Source organism: Adiantum capillus-veneris, chromosome 1, assembly GCF_014529385.1.
Source record: "Adiantum capillus-veneris isolate H3 chromosome 1, ASM1452938v2, whole genome shotgun sequence".
Taxonomy (NCBI): domain Eukaryota; kingdom Viridiplantae; phylum Streptophyta; class Polypodiopsida; order Polypodiales; family Pteridaceae; genus Adiantum; species Adiantum capillus-veneris.
Window position 1 is genome coordinate 88,883,628 of NC_140931.1, and position 22,186 is coordinate 88,905,813.

Here is a 22,186-nt window from a genome sequence, read left to right on the forward strand (position 1 = left end):
CCACCCCCCCCCCTCCCCCCCCCCCCCCCCCCCCCCCCCCCCCCCCCCCCCCCTCTCTCTCTCTCTCTCTCTCTCTCTCTCTCTCTCTCTCTCTCTCCAACTATAGCTATCGCTTCCCCCCCCCCCAAGGCCGTACCGCCTCGCGCTCCACCACTTGCCGAGACCGTCGCTAGTGGGGGTGCACAAGACGACTCCTCCATACGCCCAATTGCCGTGCCCGCTGCTAGGGTGGGTGCACACGCATATCTAATCCCCTTGCGGACGACGATCAAGCATGAGGAAGACGAACGTAAAAGCCGACCCCCTAGAGGATGCCATTCAAAAATGCAAAGAGGAAATGACGGAGACCATCACCAAGATGAACCGCAATCTCTGGGGCACAATAAACATTCTCGAAGGACGTGTGCTGATCCAAGAGAACAAGATAAGCATGCTGGAAGTCCGAGTGACGACCCAAGAGGAAGAGATCACGTCACTCAAGAAAGAACTCGCCGAAACCCGATCAAGAAACACACTGGAAGAGGGCGAACTGCAACCCTCAGTAATTGAAGAAATCAACACTATCAAGGAACAAGTACGGGCCATCAAAGAGGGAGAAGAATAACACAAAGAAATGACGGCTTCTTGGGTGGATGTCCTATCCAAAACCCAACAGAAGGAGGACGAAGCCGAGAAATGGATCAAGGTGGCCAAGAAAGGAAAAGACAAGGAGATAACGCCCACTTCCACACCCAACACCATTATTAACCAGACACTAGAGGAGGAGCAGAGGAGAAGGGTGCGCGCTTTACATGTGAGAATTTGCGGTCTTAAAGACAAAGGCAATGTGGACGAAGAAGTAAAAGAACTCACAGCCTTGATGGGGATTCATGAGCCGACACACACAAGGGCATGGAGAGTGGGCAACATAAAGAAAAATGGAGACAGTGGAGAAACCTTAAAAGAAAGAGCACTCATCCTCCGTTTTCCCTGCATCGAAGCAAAGAAGTCATTCTTGAAGAAAAGACCAACTCTTAAAGAGACTGGCATCTTTCTTGGGGACGATCTCACCCTCTCGCAGAGCGCTCATATGCAGGAAGTAATGCCGGAGATTAGAGCAGCAAGGGGAAAAGGCAAGATCGCTTTTTACCGAGACGCAAAAGTGGTAATACTCGAGCGACGCTCCACATGACGGTGCGAGACTTATGGGACGACACTCAAAGTAGCTGCCTGGAACTGCAATGGATCTATGCGTCTTGATGTGGGTGCTTTTGAGGATAGCTTTACTGGAAGAGACATCATCTTCCACTCTGAGACACACCAGGCCCCTGGGCAATCCATGCCTCACATCAGTGGATATAGGTGGGAGACAGCCTACAGACAGGAGACACGCTCAAAGCATAGAGGGCAGGGCTCGGGAGGAGTGGCAGTGTTATTTAAAGAGGATCTGCAGCCACTGATTCATATAGCCCGCAGGGACGAGTAGGCTAGGTACATGTGGGTGAGACTGAAAGCAGAGACAGGCAGATACCTCTATCTAGCTATTTGTTACTTTCCCCCAAGTACATCAGTTTATGCACCACCCAGAGGACAGTCCCCTTTCTCTATTTTGGATGATGACATATGGGAGTTCTCTAGGGACGGTGACATTATCATCCTCGGGGACTTCAATGCTAGGATTGCCCATCACCAGGCAGTGTTTTATGATACTTCAGAGGAGATGTTAAGAGAGATAGATGTGGCAGAGACGGGCCTTTCCAGACTATCACACGATATGGAATATACTGAGTATGGGCGACACCTGATAGACATGGGCACTGCACATGGATTGGCCATCTTGAATGGCCTACAGAGATTTCCTACTGCGGGAGGTTTTACATGCTTCCCACACAGACATGGGGCCAGCACGGTGGACTATGTCATGGCACAACCGAACCTCATCTCTAGTATCGAGGATCTCACAGTTGGGCCCAGACCGGTCGGGGTGGCAGTGGATCATGCTCTGGTGTCACTGACCATCTCCTTCCATTTCAGTGCAGCACACAGGCCACGAGTAGCAGCCCCTACTCGCTACACATTCACAAGCGAGACGGACTCGGTATACATGGACGGAATCTACAGACGCTTATGCACTAAGGACCCGGGGTGACCTCTGGAAGAGCTAACTACTATACTGACACAGACATTACATGAGGCAGTAGCTAAAGCATACCCACACACCCAGCCTGAGCAGAGCCGCCGATCTGGGAGCATGCCTCAGAACAGCTGGTACGATGAGGAGTGCCGCCAGACTTCAGAGGGAAGTGTTGTTGGGGGGCGTCACTCACAGAAAGTCACAAATGGACTTCCAACGCCTGGTGCGGCGGAAGAAGAGGGCTTTTTTGGCTAGACTCGAGTAGGATCTATATCAGCTATTCTTGAGTCAAGACTCGCGTGAAGCGTGGCGGCTTTTTCATGAGCAGTTCTCCCCCCCTGCTATTTCCTCCATAGAGACCTGGGATCAGTACGCATCATCTTTGTACACAGTACCTGGACAGCCGCCCTTCCCCAACACCCCCCGACCCATGCCCACATACATGTGTCTTTTTCACTGCCGAGATGGTGAAGAAAGCCATTGATAGGATGAAGACTGGGAGAGCATATGATCATGAGGGCCTAGTTGCTGAGCATTTCATGCATGCCAAAGACCTACTAGCAGAGCTTCTAGCAGTTATGTTTAACCGTGCCATGTGTGAGGGCCTACCCGACACTTGGAGCCTATCTACAATCGTACCTATCTTCAAATCAGGAGACCCCATGGACCCTGGGAATTATCGCACTATTATGATTGGGCGCACACTGGCACGGTTGTATGCATCCATTCTTGAGCAACAACTGAGTAGATGGGCAGAGAGGGAAGGAATACGTGCAACTAGGCAGGCAGGATTCAGGAGACGCTTCTCTACTCTCGACCACATCCTAACACTCAGGGCCATCATCGAGGAAGGCAGATCTCATGGGAGACGGATCTATTGTAGCTTTGTGGACTTCTGCAAAGCTTTCGACACGGTACCCAGAGCTAGACTGATGCGCAGATTACAGGAAATGGGAGTACCCACAGAACTCATTTGGGGGATCATGGCATTGTATAGATCAGTAGTAGGGCATGTACGCACCCCGGAGGGACTTTCTACACCGGTTCACTCCACTATTGGGGTGAAGCAAGGCTGCCCGCTCTCTCCCACTCTTTTCGGTATGTATGTGGATGAGATTTCTGACTACATTGACAGCGATGGGGATAAAGGTGCTCAATTGGCAGGGACATGGATTCCACTTTTGTTATATGCTGATGACATAGTGTTGATCTCCGAATCCCCAGAGGGAATGCAATGTCAATTGGATGCTCTGCATACGTTTGCCCACGAAAGTGGTTTGTCTGTCAACCTGGGTAAAACCAAGGTTATGGTGTTTAACCACCCCACAGTGGATCAGGAGGTCAACACCAACACTCACATACGGCCAGGAGACGGTGGAGTACACAGACGCTTACACTTACCTTGGAGTGGTTTTTAGCGGACTTTCATTCTCACTCAGAAGAGCAGCAGAAACTAGACTTACTAGAGCCCACGTAGCATTGGGTAGATTGGAGAGTATGTGTTCGCATGTTCAGTTTCAGGAGCCCCGAACGAAGCTCTGGCTCTTTGAGACCTTGGTGGCTTCAGCATTGCTCTATGGAACCGAGATATGGGGACCTTCACTGGATCACCACAGGAGGACGGGTCGCTTAGACGGATGGGGGAACATGGAGAAACCTCTCGTCTCTATGATCTCGCGGCTCATTAGAGCCAAGGCATCAATACCACGGGCCATTATTCGAGCAGAGCTAGCAGCCCCCCCACTTGTGGTGGAGGCGCTCACCAGATCAGTCTCCTTCATAAACCGCACATGGAAACTTCCTAGAGACAGATATGCTCGCATAGCACTTGAATCCTCTCGACAGTTAGCCATACGAGGAGACACAACATGCTGGTATGGGGAGATGACATCATGGTTTCAGGCACATGGGTTCAACATAGACCGGCTGCCACCATTCCATAACTCATTGGATGCACCATCTCTCACCCTTACACAGTCAGAGATCACCAAGCTCATACGCCAAGACCTGACCCAGCTAGACACCAGAAGGACATGGATACAACCACCACAGGAATTGGGCACGAAGATGGCTTTTTACAAAGACCACCTTCTCCAACTTACGGAAGATGGTTTTGTGGCGAGACCCAGATACATGGATACCCACTTGTCTCATGGGATACGATGTGCTATTGGCCAGTTACGCACATCTTCTCACCAGTTGCGGATTGAGACAGGGAGATACAGCAGAGTACCAGCAGAGGACAGGACATGCCCTTGTGTAACATGGAACCTGAGACAGAGCTACACTATACATGTCGCTACCAAGTCTACTACGAGATACGAGGCCGCTTCCATTGCTTGTTCAAAGAAGGTTTTGGACCACTCTCAAGAGTCATGGGATACGAAGATCAGAGATGTCTGGGTTTGTTCTTGCTCGAGCTGCGCAGACACAGAGATAGCCTGATGAATGGCGAGGCTAGCTAGTCTCAAAGACGGATCACAGACTTCTTCAGAGCAGACACGGGACAGCCGCAAGAGCCACTCCCACAGCAAAGCTCCCCTTCGTCTCATACCAGAGGCACACTAATTGACCGAGCGATTGAACTGGGGAAATCCACGCGCCCGCGACTACGAAGAACTACACAGCATCGACGGAGGCTACGACAGAAAATTCGGAGCATGCTGGCCAGGCATGCACGACGCCCCTAACCATGGAGGAAATTGATAACGACCGATGCTAGATCTCTTGTGATTCAGCCATCCCAACAAGCTGCCCATTTTTCGCTTAGTCTTTTGCTTGGTTCACATCGATCAACTTAGGACCCCATAGTATATATCTTTGTTTTGTACTGTTGTTAGGTTATTTTGTTACTCTGACTTTGTATCAAATCCACCACTTTGTAACTTTCGGGTCTCATAGGTCATTATGGCCTTTTGAAGACGTTAATATAACATTTCATTTCGTTTCATCTCTCTCTCTCTCTCTCTCTCTCTCTCTCTCTCTCTCTCTCTCTCATAGAACCTTTACTCGCAGTCTCTCTTCTCCTTCTAGTCTATTGCACAGCTCTCTCATGAACTAGAAGGAACCTTGAGTATGCACTAAGCACTCATCCCGAGTAATCACCTTAAACAACTGCCGGTCCGGTGCCAGCATGCCACATCATCACTTTGTGAGACCTTCTAGAGGTGAAGGTGATTGTCACATGTACATGAAAAGAACGCCCATCACCACCTCTCAAAGTAGACAAATTGCGCGCTCTCAAAAAGTGACCACATCATAGTCCAGCTGGCAAGGGTGGAAGAAGGCATGTAATGAGATTTTGTATTACAACTTAGACCCAGTAAAGATCATTGCAATCACAAAGAACCTATGGGTTAAAAGAAAATCGTTTGATGCTGGGACCATGTCAAGGGAGTAACTATCCAATATCACTAGACTTGCTTCTTCACCCTCAGAATAAGGATATGAACCTGGCATCTCTTGCAACCAACTTTCTGTTGCCCCATGTGACAAAACCAGAATAAAGCTCTTCTTAGGATATGAAGAAACAAATGGCTCCCAAATAATGTGTGCCAAGAAAAGTCCACAAACAGGCGGACAAGGCTCACACATGGGATCATGGCCAGTGGACATAGGCCATTTACCAATACTGTGAGCAGCAGTAAACTCCTACAAAAAGTAGACAAAGTCCTAAGTAGGCTCAGCATGCAACCTTACACACATTGTACTGCTGACAGAGCAAGATTCATCTACAAGTGCCCGCTGAATAAGTTCAAAAATGACACCAGAAAAGTGGAGTGGAAGATTATTCCATAGGATCTCTCCTACATCCATAATCTTACGGTGAAATTTGGTCAGCTAGCACATAGATCTATGTTCACATTTTGGTCTTGACAAACCACTTTAGAGAGAGACCCAGGAAGTGATGTAAAAGAGCTGCTGGGGTGGTCAAGATAATTGAAAATCGAGTGGCACAAAGAAAATTACGCCACCAAAGGGTCTGGATAGAAAATTCGCTACGATAGAAAATTCGGTAGAAAATTCGGAGCACGCTGGCCAGGCTTGCACGACGCCCGGTCAGACTACTAACCATAGAGGAAATTGATGAGATTCGCCAACGACCGATGCTAGATCTCTTGTGATTCAACTATCCGAACAAGCCACCCATTTTTTGCTTAGTCTTTTGCTTGGTTCACATCGATCAACTTAGGACCCCATAGTATATATCTTTGTTTTGTACTGTTGTTAGGTTATTTTGTTACTCTGACTTTGTATCAGATCCACCACTTTGTAACTTTCAGGTCTCATAGGTCATTATGGCCCTTTGAAGACGTTAATATAACATTTCATTTCATTTCATCTCTCTCTCTCTCTCTCTCAATTTGGGACTCTTTCTCCAATTGAAAGGCAGTGCCATCATCTGCTTGCAGCTGTCTTGTTTCAATTAAAAAGCGCCCATTTTGCAGTTTACTAGGCGCATTGTTGCCTCAACAAACAAATAACATATTCCATATTACAAAGAACCATCATTCCAACTCCATTTACAAGTGTGAGAATGAGACTCTACAAAGTGAGTAGACATGAAAAATGGTTTAAAAACCCTCAGGATGCTTGTAATGTATGGCTTGTCATTCTAAATGGTATCTTCATCATCTGTCTTTCCTTGGCATTGATTTCTTCCTTGATCATACATCTGGATTGCTGAAGGTGAAAACCAATCAACCAATCCTTCAATTACATTGTTAATGAAGCCCATAATTTAAGCAATGTCGCAGAATGAAGAGTGGCTTCCTACTGTACATCAACAGTAATTTAGTACAAATTGTTAGACGAGGGAATCGAGCCATATGTAGTAATAATGAATCTGTACTGATACAATTTTTGATGAAGACTACCAGCTCAGAATACTAGATTCTAAAAGAACAAAGATATGAGCCTTTACTTTACAACCATTGTGGAGGACTTTACATGCTTGATACAACAGCTGAAAGTCGAATTCGCAGCCCTGTTGCCAGCTTCCTGCACCCGCTTCACATACTGATGGGTTGGAGAACCCACATAACTCTAATGAAGCGCCTCCACATCTCGGTCAGCACAGAGTCAGTTGATTCCAAGAGCTAGGAATTCTGCCTGACAAAACTCCACCAACTAGACTCAATTCAGAAAACCCCTGCATTCGGCAGACTTGCAATAGCATGGTAATCTGTTCTCTGTCTCAAAATCTAGCTTGTAATCATAGGTAAGCTCTTCCCCTGCAGCAATGTCCTTTTCCGCAAAAAAGACCACCTGAATCATCAGCATAGTATCAGCAAAAATGCTTCATAGCAACAACTTGACTTATATTTTCAAATCGTTTAACTACCTTTTTTTGCTTCTCGACTGAAATAATCTTTGCAACACAATTGGGCTGCATAGAATAAGTGAAGCTGGTTAGCAATAGATTCTACTATATTATTGCACTTCAACATTTAATCACAAGCATTCATTAAGAAGCTCAGGTGGGTGCTACTATTACTTACAGAACAAGAATGATTTACAAATCGAGCAATGCCACCCTTGTGCGTTGCATCAATTATATTCTCCTCATCAATTCGAAAGAGATAGCACGCACCCCTGTACTGAAGCCTTCCGTTAGACAGGTAATCAGCCTCACGCTTGTCGGCAACCCGCAAACCTATGACTTCCCCCACATACTCTACGACCTATGAAAAGCAGTATATCAACGAGTGAACAACTAAAGCCTCATCAAAATTGTTTAAAAGCGTCTAGTGCACAGAAAAACATCAGTGCAATTCAAAAAAGCTACTAACCATTTCCCCTTTAGCAATGCTTTCAGAGGTATAAAGTCCTAGTGCATGAATGCTGGATTTGTACACTGCCAGACGTTTCCAGCCCTGTTCTTGCTTATACCGAATGTACTCCTATTAAAAGCACCACATAAGTCTGAGTTTTTCTTCAAATGTACATTTTGGTAACTAAAAACAGACCTGTGGACAGGCAAGCAACCATGAGTATTCCCTTAAAGGAAAAAAGCCCCAGGTTCTTGTAGACATTTGCATGTATGCACAAGAAGAAAACATACAAACTCAACATGCATTATAAAATGAGAATCACGATAACACACTATGGGGACTGGGAACGGGAAGTAAAGACAAGGATGGCCAACTTTAGAGGACAGGGTTGGGTAAACAAAAGCAAGATAAAAACGTCTTTTTCAATATTCTCCAACCAGCAAGTATTTCAATTTGAGTAGCAAACATTACGAGCCAAGTAGAAGAAACTTTTTAACCATGTTAGCTTGGAGCCTTGAGAAGAGATACGAGAGAAACAGAGAGAGGCTTTCAAGGGTATATTTGCCTTCATCAGGAAGATAGAACCTCCAATCTTTCAAAACACTTCTTAAAACAGGTCTGTCTTTTTTACTTCAAATGTCCAAGCGAGAAATCGTCAATGGCCCTTCCCCCTGTCTACGCATCCCTGGGGCGTAGTCCCATGTCAAAGACTGCATAGACGCCACGTCTGTCCATGAGTCCATCCGAAGGTCAATTTGTTCCATAACTGTCACTCCATTCCTACCCTTCCATCCCATGTTACTATACACTAAGCAAAAGGTCACAAAGCCTACATAGCAAAGAGCACCATATGCCAATACTATGCGATAGAAAGCATACCCTATAATGCGTTTTCACATCTGAGTTCGCCAGTTTTATGAATCTCCTGGAGCTTCTTCTGTTCTCCTTTTTACTGAGCCAAGCTGTAACATCTTCTTGTAATACTCCTAAAGATACGGGATCAACCACCTTCTTTCCAAATGATGTTTCACCCCGCTTGTAGTCTCCCTGAAAAAAACAGCAGGCCCGAAGTGAGTTGCAAAACTCAGTACCAGTAAGATTGACATTTACAAACAAAGAAACAAAACCAATTTATGAGACAATCAGCATTCTTGCCTGTGTCCGTGAACAAGTGCCATAGTCATGAGAAGATTCTGCAATGGTCTTCTCTGCGACGGGAGTAGGTTCTGCCACAGGAACAATTTCTGCAACAGGAGCCTCCTCCAGATTCTTTTCTAAAAGATTACCATGCAGCAAGCATTTGCCAAAAAATCCTACTTTGTCGTCTTTGCCTCCAAAAGCCTCGTTCTGAAGTAGGCCCTGTAGGTTGCAAAGAAAACATTAATAATCATGAAGTGATAAGAGTAAAAATGGTGCTGACAACAAACAAGCCTCCAAAAATTACATTATACACCTTTAAATCACAAAACTTCAAAATACAGATAGCAATGTGCTCCATAGAAAGGGGGTTTTTTTTTCTAAAGCGGGTTGTGGGGGGGTGTGGGGGGGGGAGAGAGAGAGAAAATGAAATGAAATGAAATGTTATATTAACGTCTTGAAAAGGCCATAATGACCTATGAGACCCGAAAGTTACAAAGTGGTGGATCTGATACAGAGTCAGAGTAACAAAATAACCTAACAACAGTACAAAACAAAGATATCTACTATGGGATCCTAGGTTGGTCGATGTGAGCCAAGCATAAAACTAAGCAGAGAAATTTTGGGCGGCTTGTTGGGATGGCTGAATCACAAGAGATCTAGCATCGGTCGTTGGCGAATCTAATCAATTTCCTCCATGGTTAGTAGTCTGATTGGGCGTCGCGCATGCCTGGCCAGCGTGCTCCGAATTTTCTGTTGTAGAACCCGTCGATGCTGTGTAGTTCTTCGTAGTCGTGGGCGCCTGGATTTCCCTAGTTCAATTGCTCGGTCAATCAGTGTGCCTCTGGTGTGAGACGAGGGGGAGCTCTGTTGTGGGAGTGGCTCTTGCGGCTGTCCCGTGTCTGCTTTGAAGAAGTTTGAGATCCGTCTTTGAGGCTGGCTAGCCTCGCCATTCATCAGGCTATCTCTGTGTCCGTGCAGCTCGAGTAAGAACAAACCCAGACATCTCTGATCTTCGTATCCCATGACTCTTGAGAGTGGTCCAAAACCCTCTCTGAACAGGCAGTGGAAGCGAACTCGTACCTCAAAGTAGACGGGGCAGCAGCATGTATAGTGTAGCTCTGTCTCAGGTTCCGTGTTACACAAGGGGCATGTCCTGTCTTCTGCTGGTACTCCGCTGTACCTCCCAGTCTCAATCCGCAACTGGTGAGAAGATGTGCGTAACTAGCCAATAGCACATCGTATCCCATGAGACAAGTGGGTATCCATGTATCTGGGTCTCGCCACAAAACCATCTTCCGTAAGCTGGAGAAGGCGGTCTCTATAGAAAGCCATCTTCGTGCCCAATTCCTGTGCTGTTTGTATCCATGTCCTCCTGGTGTCTAGCTGGGTTAGGTCTTGGCGGATGAGCTTGGTGATCTCTGACTGTGTAAGAGTGAGAGATGGTGCATCCAAAGAGTAATGGAATGGTGGCAGCCTGTCTATGCTAAACCCATGTGCCTGAAACCATGATGTCATCTCCCCATACCAGCATGTTGTATCTCCTTGTATGGCTAGCTATCGAGAGGATTCAAGTGCTATGCGAGCATATCTGTCTCTAGGAAGTTTCCATGTGCGGTTTATGAAGGAGACTGATCTGGTGAGCGCCTCCACCACAAGTGGGGGGGGCGCTAGCTCTGCTCGGATAATGGCACGTGGTATTGATGCCTTGGCTCTAATGAGCCGCGAGATCATAGAGATGAGAGGTTTCTCCATGTTCCCCCATCCGTATGAGCGACCCGGCCTCCCGTGGTGATCCAGTGAAGGTCCCCATATCTCGGTTCCATAGAGCAGTGCTGAAGCCACCAAGGTGTCAAAGAGCCAGAGCTTCGTCCGGGGCTCCTGAAACTGAACCTGCGAACACATCCTCTCCGATCCACCCAATGCTGCGTGGGCTCTAGTAAGTGTAGTCTCTGCTACTCTTCTGAGTGAGAATGTAGGTCCGCTAAAAACCACTCCAAGGTAAGTGTAAGCGTCTGTGTACTCTACAGTCTCCTGGCCGTATGTGAATGTAGGTGCTGACCTCTTGATCCACTGTGGGGTGGTGTTAAACACCATAACCTTGGTTTTACCCAGGTTGACAGACAAACCACTTTCGTGTGCAAACGTGTGCAAAGCATCCAATTGACGTTGCATTCCCTATGGGGATTCGGAGATCAACACTATGTCATCAGCATATAACAAAAGTGGAATCCATGTCCCTGCCAACTGAGCACCTTTATCCCCATCGTTGTCAATGTAGTCAGAAACATCATCCACATACATACCGAAAAGAGTAGGAGAGAGCGGGCAGCCCTGCTTCACCCCAATAGTGGAGTGAACCGGTGTAGAAAGTCCCTCCGGGGTGCGTACATGCCCTACTACTGATCTGTACAATACAATCGTGCCAATGTGTGCCCAACCATAACAGTGCGGTTGTTCCCAGGCTCTGTAGGATCGCTTGCCTTCAAGATAGGCACAATGGTAGACAACCTCCAAGTCTCAAGTAACCCCTCACACATGGCACGATTAAACAACATAGCAAGAACCTCTACCAACATATCCCTAGCATGTATAAAATGCTCCGCTACTAGACCATCATGATCACATGCCCTCCTGGTCCTCATCCTGTCAATGGCTCTCTTTACCATAGTTACCGGGGAACGCCCCCTAGCCCCCGTTCCGGGGGGGCAGTTCCCTTCCCGAACGTTCCGAAACGTCCCGAAACGTTTGACGTTCTGGGTGACCAGTGCAAACCGGAACGGCCGTTCCGAAACGTTCCGAACGCCCCCAAAACGTTCCGGAATGCCCCTGGAACGGCCAACGGCTACAAACAAATTTGGCAAAAATTGAAAATATTGAAGTAAATGTTTGGGCTTCTTTTTGAAGTGTGCAAGGCCTCAAGGACTCATAAAATGCACCCCCCTCCCCCTTTCTCTCCACAAGCTAATCCTCAAGGCTCAAGCTCTCTCCCTCTCACACTCTCAAGATCTCTCCCTCTCAAGACTCACTCTCTCAAGGCTCAAGGCTTTAAGCCTTCAAGCTCTCTTCCTCTCCCTCCCACTCTCTCAAATCTCTCCCTCTCTCTCTCTCTCTCTCTCTCTCTCTCTCTCTCTAGTCATAGTAAGATTGAATGGTCTTCAAAACGAGTTTTTTGTGAGTATTAGAGTCAAAGCACTCTAATACTCCTTGTATTTAAACACAAGAAGCTAAAAAATGTACTATTTGGGTGTTTTTTATACCTCCCGTTCCGCGCCATTCCCGTTCCGAACCCCTAGCCGTTCCCCCGTTCCGCGGGGATCCTGTCGCCGTTCCCGTTCCGCGTTCCGGGTAACTATGCTCTTTACCATCTCAGTGGTAAGGAAGGTGCTTGTAGCTGGGCATGGCTCTGTAGGATCTAGAAGGGGGTCTTGTCCAGAAACCGTATATAACGATGTCGCATATTGGCCCCACACATCACCGGAAGTAATCATTGGGGTGGGGGAGGGGAGGGGACATGAAAAATCGTCATGCCTCTCCTGAGTCTCTACTCAAAAAAAACTGATACAAGTCTCGCTCCATCTGGCCAGATAAGCTCGCTTCTTCAGTCGCACAAGGCGCCGGGAATTGATCCGAGATTGTCTGTAAGTGATGACTCCTAAAAGGGGGCTCTCATCTCTCTGCACTCCTCATCATACCAACTACTCTGGGGCATGCTCCCAGAATGTCGCCTCCGATCCGGCTGAGTGTGTGGGTATGCCTTTGATACGGCACCATGTAGTGTCTCGGTTAGTAAAGTGGAGCACTCCTCAACTAAGAGGCCTGAACCAGCTGTGCATAGACAATCCCAGATCTCCTCTGCAAAAACTGAGTCAGTCTCTAGTGTAAATGTATAACAAGTATGTGACCTGCCTCCTAATGTTTGGGATGTACTATACTAAAATGAGATGGACATTGTCAAGAGAGCGTGATCCACTGCTACGCCCACTGGTCTGGCTCCCATTGTGAAATCCCGAATGCAAGGAATAAAGCTCGGCTGTGTCATAACATAGTCCACTGTATTGGCCAGAATGGCTCGAAAACTCTGTTGTAGTCTCTGTCAACGTTGTGAAGCTCCTCTCCTCAGTCGAGGGTGTCCTTGATCTCCCTAGCTCCAATGCTCGGTCAATGAAAGTACCGTGGGTGCAAGTATGAGCTGAGCTTTGCCGTGGTGGTTGCTCCTCTACTTGTCCAGTGCCTCGTGTGAAGAAATCAGTAATTTGTCTCTGGGACTCTCTCTCTCCAGAACTCCTTAGTAAATTGTCTTTATGTCTGTGTATCTTTTGTAGATACAATCCCAAACATTTTTGGTCCTGATAGTTCATGACTTTGGAGAGAGGTCCAAAGCCTTCTATGAATAGACGGTGGAAGCGACCCTGCATCTCGTAATACACTCTGCATTGACATATATAATGCATCTCCATCTCTAACTCTCTATGGTATAGGCGGCATATCCCGTTGGTTGCTGGTATCCCTCTGAATCTATCAGTTTCAATCTCAAGCTGGTGCGAGGAAGTCCGTATCTGACCGATGGCACATCGTAACCCACGAGATAGATGTGCATCCATATAGCTGGGTCGGATCACAAACCCATCCTTTGTGAGTTGGAGAAGATGCTCTCTGTAGAAAGCCGAGTTCCTGTGTCGGCTCTATCCATGTCCTCCTGGTGTCCGATCCTGGCAAATGAGTCTAGTAATCTCCACCCACGTGAGAGACAACAATGGTGCCTCAAGGGAATACTAAAGGGACATAGTCTGTCCATGTTGAAGCCATGTATTTAGAACCATGATGACACTTGTGCATACCAGCATGATGTGTCCCCCTCTAAAGCTAACTGTCTAGAGGACTCGATGCCAATCTGGCATATCTGTCTTTGGTAGTATCCCATAAGCTGTGCATAAAGGAGACTGATCTCGTAATCGTCTCTATCTCCATGGAGGGGCTACTACCTCCGCTATGATAATCTCCTGCGACACAGAAGCCTTGGCTCTAATCAACCGAGAGATAATAGATATCAAGGGCCTCTCCATACCTCTCCACCATCCTGATGTCACAAATTGATGACGTGGCAGTGCCTAGACAATCACACACACACACACACACACACACACACACACACACGGGTGACGTGGCAGACCATACGGATTCCCGACATTTACGTCGACAAGCTGATGCAACGGCTGTACGGAATACCACGATACGTGTTGACTGCTGACATAACAACGTACGAACAGGCTGATGTGGCACTGTACGAACACCCGATTTTGCGCTGACAGCAGTGTACGGAATTCCGCTTGTAGTGCTGGCAGTTTTTAGAACAAGTTGCTTTTGATTTTGCTTTTGGGGCTCTATTTTTAGCATCCCTTGAAACTCTTTATAAGTGACCCTAGGGCATAGTCACATGGGGACGGGGACAGGTCTCGGGGACGTGGCGGGTCCCGGGGACGAGGATGTGGCATAACAGGGGACGGGGGACGCGACAGGGGACGCGCTTTAAAAAACACTAGTTCTTTGCAAATTTAATATTGAGACAACAATGAACACTAAGAGCACAAGATTGCAAAGAAAAAGTGTGTTTCGCACTCATATTACATAATACCAAAATATAACAAAGGGCGTGCGGCGTGCGCGACACGGTACACCATTGGTGTGGTGATCAAGCATCAATCATCCTGGCCAAAGGGCAAAACATAATGATGTACATAGATATTAGAGAAATCTTTGAAGAGAAGGAAAGAGGGGTAGGCTTCAAGGCTCAAGCCTTTGACTTGGAGAGGAGGGGAGATGGGAGAGGGGGAGAGAGAGGAGAAAGAGACTCAAGAGTCAAGAGACTCGTCACTCAAGGGCGGAGCCGGAGAGTCGGAGGGCACTTGAGCTTTGCAAGGCTTGGGCAATGGAACTTCAAGGAAGTGGCCTTGAGGCTTGGGTATGAGCCTTGAGGCTTGGGTGCTCTCAAGTAGAAAGCAACCCGCACCCTGCCCGCGTCCCATCCGGCGGTGTCACCGGGGACCCACGTCCCGGGACCCGTCCCGCCACCCGTCCCCTGTGAGGGACGTCCCAACGTCCCAAAAAGGCGTCCCCGTCTTCGTCCTGACGTCCCCCATCCCGTCCCCGCATAAATGGGCAGCGTCACCCCGTCCCCTGTTTCTATGCCCTAGGGGCTCACTCTGCAAAGCATCTGGACGCAAAGTCTGAGAGCGAGCACCCGCAGGTCGGTTGTACTTTGCTCAAAGATTAATATAAAAGAATTACCGAAAGGGGCGCCAGTATTTGGGGCCAGTATCCCTTGGCACAGAACTACGCCGGATCGTGTCGACTCTCTCTTTTGATCTTTGAATTGTTTTGAAGTGAATCTCTGCTGTGTCGCCGTAGAATCTTGACTTAGGGAGTCACTGGTATCAGAGCACGGTCGATTTCTCTTCTACCGGGAAATCCGATCTCTTTTCTCGCGACACTTATGGATTCCGACAAGAAGCATTCAACCTCTTCTTCAGCCGCCAAGGCCGCTGAGGCGGGAGGAGACCACGCAAAAGATTAAACGAATTACCAGAAGATGAGTACGGGCCACATCGGCCTACACAGTACGAACTCGAAGAGATGCAACATCGACAATAGGTTGATGAGTGCACAAAGCAGATGCTTCAGTTTGCTAAAGACCCTCAGTTTGCAAAATTTTTGTCTCAACAATAGATCGTTGAAGTGCACACTCAGTCGCACAAAGCCACCGAACCGCAGATCGAACCGGCAATCAAGAAACCTGCTAGACCAAGGATGTTTACAGAACAAGAACTTCAAGAGGTGATTCAGACGCAGATCAGTCAGCTTTTCGACACGAAGAATAATTCGAAAAAGCAATTGAAAAAGCGCAAGAAGGGGACTGACTACCTTGGTTATTTGGGCCGTCAATCTTCTTTTACATCTGCAAGAAAGCAGAAGAAGCGTGTACGCTTTGAAGGACTGCCCAGTTCTTCTTCTTCCTCTTCTTCTGACAGCTCTTCTAGCTCTTCCGACTCGAGGAGGAGGACAGAAAGGGCAAAAAAAGGCAAAGAAACTCCCTTGGTTATTTGGGCCGTCAATCTTCTTTTGCATCTGCAAGAAAGCAGAAGAAGCGTATACGCTTTGAAGCACTGCCCAGTTCTTCTTCTTCCTCTTCTTCTGACAGCTCTTCTAGCTCTTCCAACTCGAGTGAGGAGGACAGAAAGGGCAAAAAGAGAAGCAAAAAGCAAAGCTTTGAAAAGAGCAAGAAAAAGGCAAAGAAACTCAGATTCCGACCAGTTTCTGATAGCTCTACGGAAGAGTCATCCTCTGACAGTTCGCACTCCAATGACCACATGCTTTATGCGACGAAGAAGCACTTCTGTAGAGCCACCAATATGGCTTGCTCGAAGACAAGACCAAGAAAACAAAAGAATTTAAAGAAGGTGGACAATCGATAAAATTTGAATCCTTTTCTAAATTCAGAGATGCTTCGAGGGCCAACAGTTTGACATAGCCTTCTCTGAGGGCACTACTCAGAGCACTCCAAGATTAGGAGGGCTCCATCTTTTCTCAAAGGAAATGCTCGAACATGGTGGTCCACTCTTCTTCAAAGGAAAGAAGCTCCCGTCAAGTGGTTGAAATTTAAAAGGCTCTTTATTTCTTTTTGGCTGACCCGGGAGTACGAACGGGATGTACGAACCGCTTGGAACCATCTTTGGATGACCAAGGGAGATTCTTTGGACGCTTATTGCGAGAGGTTTTGGGACTCTTTTCTACCAACCTCTTCATTTAAGAAGGTCACCTTTAAGGAACAAATTGAGCGGTTTTGTTGCGGACTCCCTACAAGATTCGAGATTACTACCTTGAACAAAAGTCGAATTCTATCCAAGAATTAATGGGTCATGTAAAACGGGGTTTCTCGATACATTCGGGAAATTTGACTTACCCCATTGATGAGATCTTGACTCAGAGGACCAGACAGACCTCCAACAATGAAAGTAGAAAGAAAAAGAGTTCCCAAGAGAAGAAGGATACAAGACCCTGACTGACTCTTTGAGAAAGGGCTAACTATCTCAAATAGGGGAAGTGTTTTGGTTGCGGGGAACAAGGGCACATCTCAGCAAAGTGCCCCAAAAAGGCACAGCAAGGATACACTGAAGACATGCCAAAGAGTTCTAGAGCAACCGAGGAACGTGGCAGAAAAGGCAAGATAAAAGCAAGACTCCTACCAGATTGCATGGCTACTGACCCAAGCCAGATAGATGAAAGTATAGAACTTTGCTGAGCTTGGGGCAAAGTGAAAGATCAAGAAGCCCTTTTTTTTTTCTAATGGAGGAGCCAAGGCCAACTTCATTTCACCTCAATTGGGGGCGCGGCTCGAGATTACACCCGACACGATAAGACCACCAGCAAAGGCAGTTCTAGCAACGCCCCAACGGGATATAGCCATTACGCCTGTCATTGGCAAACTTAGTTTGCATTGTCAGGGGTACTTAGGGCACGAGGACTTTTACATCATGCCTTTGGGAGGGTGTGACGTCCTCCGAGGAGTCCCTTGGTACCATAAGAACAACAGCGTGGTCGACTATCACCAGCGTGTGACTACTATCTATCCTTTTTGTTGATTTCTTTCTTATTATTTATTTACATTCACTTTTTGGAAACACCCCTCGGGAAATCTAACTGCCTGCATTGCATAGCTAGTGTGGAACTGTCCAGAGGGAGTCCAAGCCCGAGGGCAAGAGAGCACTAAGGTTGGACAAAGACTATGGTTAGCCAAAGTGGGATCATTGGCTAGCCAAAGTGGGATCATTGACTAGCCAAAGTGGAATCCTTTGCTACAGAGGCTACATTCAGTTCTGGGTGTGGCTACAGTGTACAAAGGGGGTCATATGACCTAGAAAGATACAATGGCAGCATCTCCTTAAATTTAGGGAACTGCTATTTTGGGACCTGAAAATGTGTTTGCGTCATTACCTCCGGAATGACAAGGAGAACATTTTCTTACTCTGCCGTGAAGTCAACTGGGCAACCGGTTGAGAGATTTTTAGGTGGCAACCCAGAAACGGGAAAATGCTTGTAAATACGCCAAGTGGAACATTCTGGTGCACTTTCCTCATGCAAGAGAAGGTGGCACTGAATTTTAAGCTGGGAGAGGCTCATTTTCAGATTTTGGTCACAGGTTAAGAGCTATGGAGTGCTTCCTTTCCCTCCTATGTAGAGTGCGGTGCCAAGAGTGATGCCCTGCACGCTACGCACTGCCCTCTCTCTCCCCTATGGCAGTATGTTATGCCCCTCTACTGGGCTTTTCAATTGACCAATGTACAGTTGTGTGGGTTCATGCGCGATTGCCGAGGCAAGAGCCTCTTGCACAGGTACTGGATTAGCTAGCGGCTAATCCCCCACAGGTACATGTGAATTCGGAGAGGTTTCACGCCAAAAATCTCGTCCGATTCAAAGGGCAAGTAGCCCTACAGGTGCGGGAGCTCGAGAACTTGCTACGGATGCGACCGGCACGCAAAACGGAGCCCGAAACAGTAAATTACAGCATGCTGTGTATTTTTGCAGGTTTAGGGTTTTGGCCCTAAACGGTCCCTAATACCCCCAGGAGGTTCGGGGACGCGAGGGGACCGCTGTACAGGTGATCTGGCGCATTTTCGGGGCTGAAAACAGAGAATTCAGCGTGCTGCAATTCTCGCCAGGTTTTGCAAAGTGCCCGTATGCATCGGGAAAGTCAGTCAATGCGTGGGAATACTGAATGTGAAGGGTCCTAGTACAGTTATGCTGCCGAAATCGGGCCGGAACAGTTGGAATTCAGCCAAGTTTGTGCGGGGCAGCTTGTAGGGAACCACAGCGTTTACTCCCTCTTTTGAACAATAAAGAAATACCGAAAGGGGCGCCTAAGTTAGGGGCCAATTTGGTGTCGGTCTACTTATACAGGTGCAATCTAGCAACCTATATCCCTCTCCCCTTTGTTGTGTCCTGAAAGTACAGGTAAAGTGGGCGACAAATTAAATAAAGTCTACCGCCCTTTTTGGATTAAACAGGCCGGTTTCATGGTTCCGTTGCCGGGACTAAATCACTTTTTCCCATAGAAGTGAGCCTTGGTCAGGTTGGGCTTGAAGCCACAGGGGATCATGGACCAGACACAAGGAATTGCAATTATGGCTGACAGACCAGACGATGTGACTGAAGAGGTTTCCTCTTCACAGGGTCAACAGACACATGAAGTGGGTGAGTCTTCAAGACCACCACAGACGGATGATGATATATTCAGGACCCAGTTGGCTACTGCTGTGGCTATGTTCACACAAGTAATGCAGAACCCGAGGTTTTTAGCCTTTCTACAAGCTCCTCTTCCGTCTCAGCAAGTTGGGTCACTTTTTTCATATTCAAAAGCCTGTTAAGGCTCGAGCACAAGTGATTCATACTGCACAGTCAATGAAAACACCTGTACACTTGACAAAGTGTCACAAAAATACGGAAGCGTAAACTGACGTTTAATTGCACTTCAAATACTCAAGAGAATTAGAGGGAGAGAGAAAACTTGACATTCCATTGGGGACCAGAAGATGGGTTGGTCCCCCCCCCATAAAGAGAATATCTTTATTACTAAGGGAGAATCTTTACAAGCACAGGAACGGGGCATACGCCCGTCCTCTATTCTTTCTTCTGTTCTGTTCTGACTACTGACTGAGAAAGTGTTTCCACTTTCTTTCTGCTTAGGGGATTTCCCATCTTGAACGAGACTGGTTGGAAGCTCTCGAAAAGAGAGTCTATCTTCCAAAACAGCTCATCGGAAGCTCTCACAGAGGAGAGTCCATCTTCCGTTATGTGTTGCCTTCATGCTCATTCATTCATGCATCGAACACAAAAGAGAAACAAGCAAAATGCACACGCACATGCTTGCTGTAATTTTCTGCACATAACCTGAAATTCTTACCTGTGCACACCCCTATGCCGAAACAGAGGTCTTCTTCGCGATGGAATCGCGCCAAACTTGATGTAGACTTAGGATAAGGAGAGAGAAGAGAATTTCTATGGCTGATCTGCTGAAAACAGCTCTAATCGAGGTGATTAGGGGCTGAAAAAAGAGAATTACAGCAGCCGTACTCTGCTAAGAGAGCGTCTACGGCAGCTTCTCGCGATGAAACTTCACCAGAAGGTGTCTATGACTGTGAGATCCCTTGTTCTTGACAATGGGAGCACAAGGCTACCACATATGTCGCAAGGGGCTGCTCTCAAGCTTCAATGGAGGGCTCCACCGTGTAGAGCACGCTCACATTAGGGGGGGTAGGTGCACTGCCAGCCCTGAAAATGGGAGAGAGGGGGCCCCTAAATAGCCATCAGGGAGAGGGGACGCTAGGAAGAGAGAGAGGGTGAGAGAGTTAGTTTGCATTGGTAAGTGTGCCACTTGGCACACTTACTTTAAAAACTTAAAAACCATTCAACTTTTGACTTTAAAAACTTCTAGCTCATTAATTAAAAAAAATGTGCAACTAACTAACAACTGCTACCAATGATTCTTTTATGAGAACACCAAAGGTCTGCCGGCGCAATGCCGCACGGGCACTGCACCGCCTTTACCTGTTCACACTTGTCCGACCGCCCGCCCGGGCACGGACCGTTAAATTTAATTTCACGAAACTTACCCTAAGGCTTTATTAGCTTTATTAACCTTAGGGTCACTATTCTAAGGACCCCATCTCATTCATGTGCTTGTACTGACGCGCGTATTTTTCCTGAGCCTAAAATCTGAGGCTACTGCTTACCCCTTTCTAAAGACCCGATTTTCCAATCACTAGGGCTTCAGGGTAATTTCTGCTAAGGTCCCTCTGAGGTGTTCTAGCCCGCATTTAGGCTCACCTGAGGCCTTAGAACTGCTAGGTCTATTCTGGTGTGCACACAACTAATTAGATAATTCTTTTTTCGTAAATAAATTAATTATTTACAAAGTCTGACTTAGTTACATCCCTCTTGGTTCTAAACAGTTGACCTCAACTGTAGAGCGTCAACATAACTGTGCAAGATGTCAGGGTAGTCCTTGAGATCGGACTCAGTCATCCACTTTGCATCTAAAGGAGTGTAATTCTTGAACTTGACTAAATACTTTCGATGTAGACTCCCCGACTTGAGTTGTCTCTCCGAGTGGTGTATTATCTGTTCAAGTTGAAGGATTTCCTCAGTCTCTTCGACTTCTGGAGGATCTTCTTGTACGCGCGCCACTGGAGGAGGTCCAACATAGGATCGGAGGAGACTGACATGAAAAGCATTATGGATTCGCCAATTATAAGGTAAATCCAATCTGAAAGTCACATCATTGACTTTATTTGTAATTTTGAAAGGGCCGTAGAATCTATGGGAAAGTTTGACAACTTTCCCTTTGCCGACCCGCTTTTTCAATCTAGCTTTCTCAAACCTAAGCACGACATATTGTCCTTTTTCAAGATTGAGATTTCTTCTGTGCTTGTCTGCTTTTCTCTTCTGTTGCTCTTGAGTACGAAGAATCGCTTGCTTTACTTGTTGATGGGCAATATCAATATTGCGCACAAATTCATCTGCGGCGAAGATGTTTTCTTTGGTCACCATAATAGGAGTAAGAGTGCCTTCCCATAAATAATTTCGGAAGGGGCTTTACCAATTGAGGAATGTATGGTATTATTATACGCAAACTCAACTATTGGTAAGTACTGTTCCCATTCGGATTGTCGTTCCGAAACATAGCACTTGAGGAGATCTAAAACAGTGGCATTAGCGATTTCGCTCTGACCATCTGTTTGAGGATGATAAGCTGATGAAAAATCAAGCTTACTTCCTAAGTTTTCAAACAATGCCTGCCAAAATAGACTAGTCATGCGGGAATCCTTTGCTACAGAGGCTACATTTCAGTTCTGGGTGTGGCTACAGTGTACAAAGGGGGTCAGATGACCTAGAAAGATACAATGGCAGCATCTCCTAAAATTAAGGGAACTGCTATTTTGGGACCTAAAAATGTGTTTGCGTCATTACCTCCGAAATGACAAGGAAAACATTTTCTTACTCTGCCGTGAAGTCAAATGGGCAACCGGTTGGGAGATTTTTAGGCGGCAACCCCGAAACGGGAAAATGCTTGTAAATGCGCCAAGTGGCACATTCTGGTGCACTTTCC

General features: G+C 46.9%; 1 protein-coding gene across 2 annotated transcripts in view; it reads right to left on the minus strand.

Annotated features, from left to right (window-relative positions):
• Positions 1 to 6,703: 6,703 nt before the first annotated feature.
• Positions 6,704 to 22,186, minus strand: part of LOC147465154 (uncharacterized) — an 85,721-nt gene continuing 70,238 nt past the window's right edge. For both annotated transcript variants that reach the window (XM_086518506.1, XM_086518497.1), the window contains 6 exons: positions 9,043 to 9,246; positions 8,767 to 8,934; positions 7,906 to 8,016; positions 7,615 to 7,797; positions 7,458 to 7,502; positions 6,704 to 7,381 (listed from right to left, as the gene is read on the minus strand). In XM_086518506.1, the coding sequence (XP_086374632.1) occupies positions 7,250 to 7,381; positions 7,458 to 7,502; positions 7,615 to 7,797; positions 7,906 to 8,016; positions 8,767 to 8,934; positions 9,043 to 9,246 (843 nt within the window). In that variant the 3' untranslated portion in view covers positions 6,704 to 7,249. The remainder of the gene's footprint in view (positions 7,382 to 7,457; positions 7,503 to 7,614; positions 7,798 to 7,905; positions 8,017 to 8,766; positions 8,935 to 9,042; positions 9,247 to 22,186) is intronic.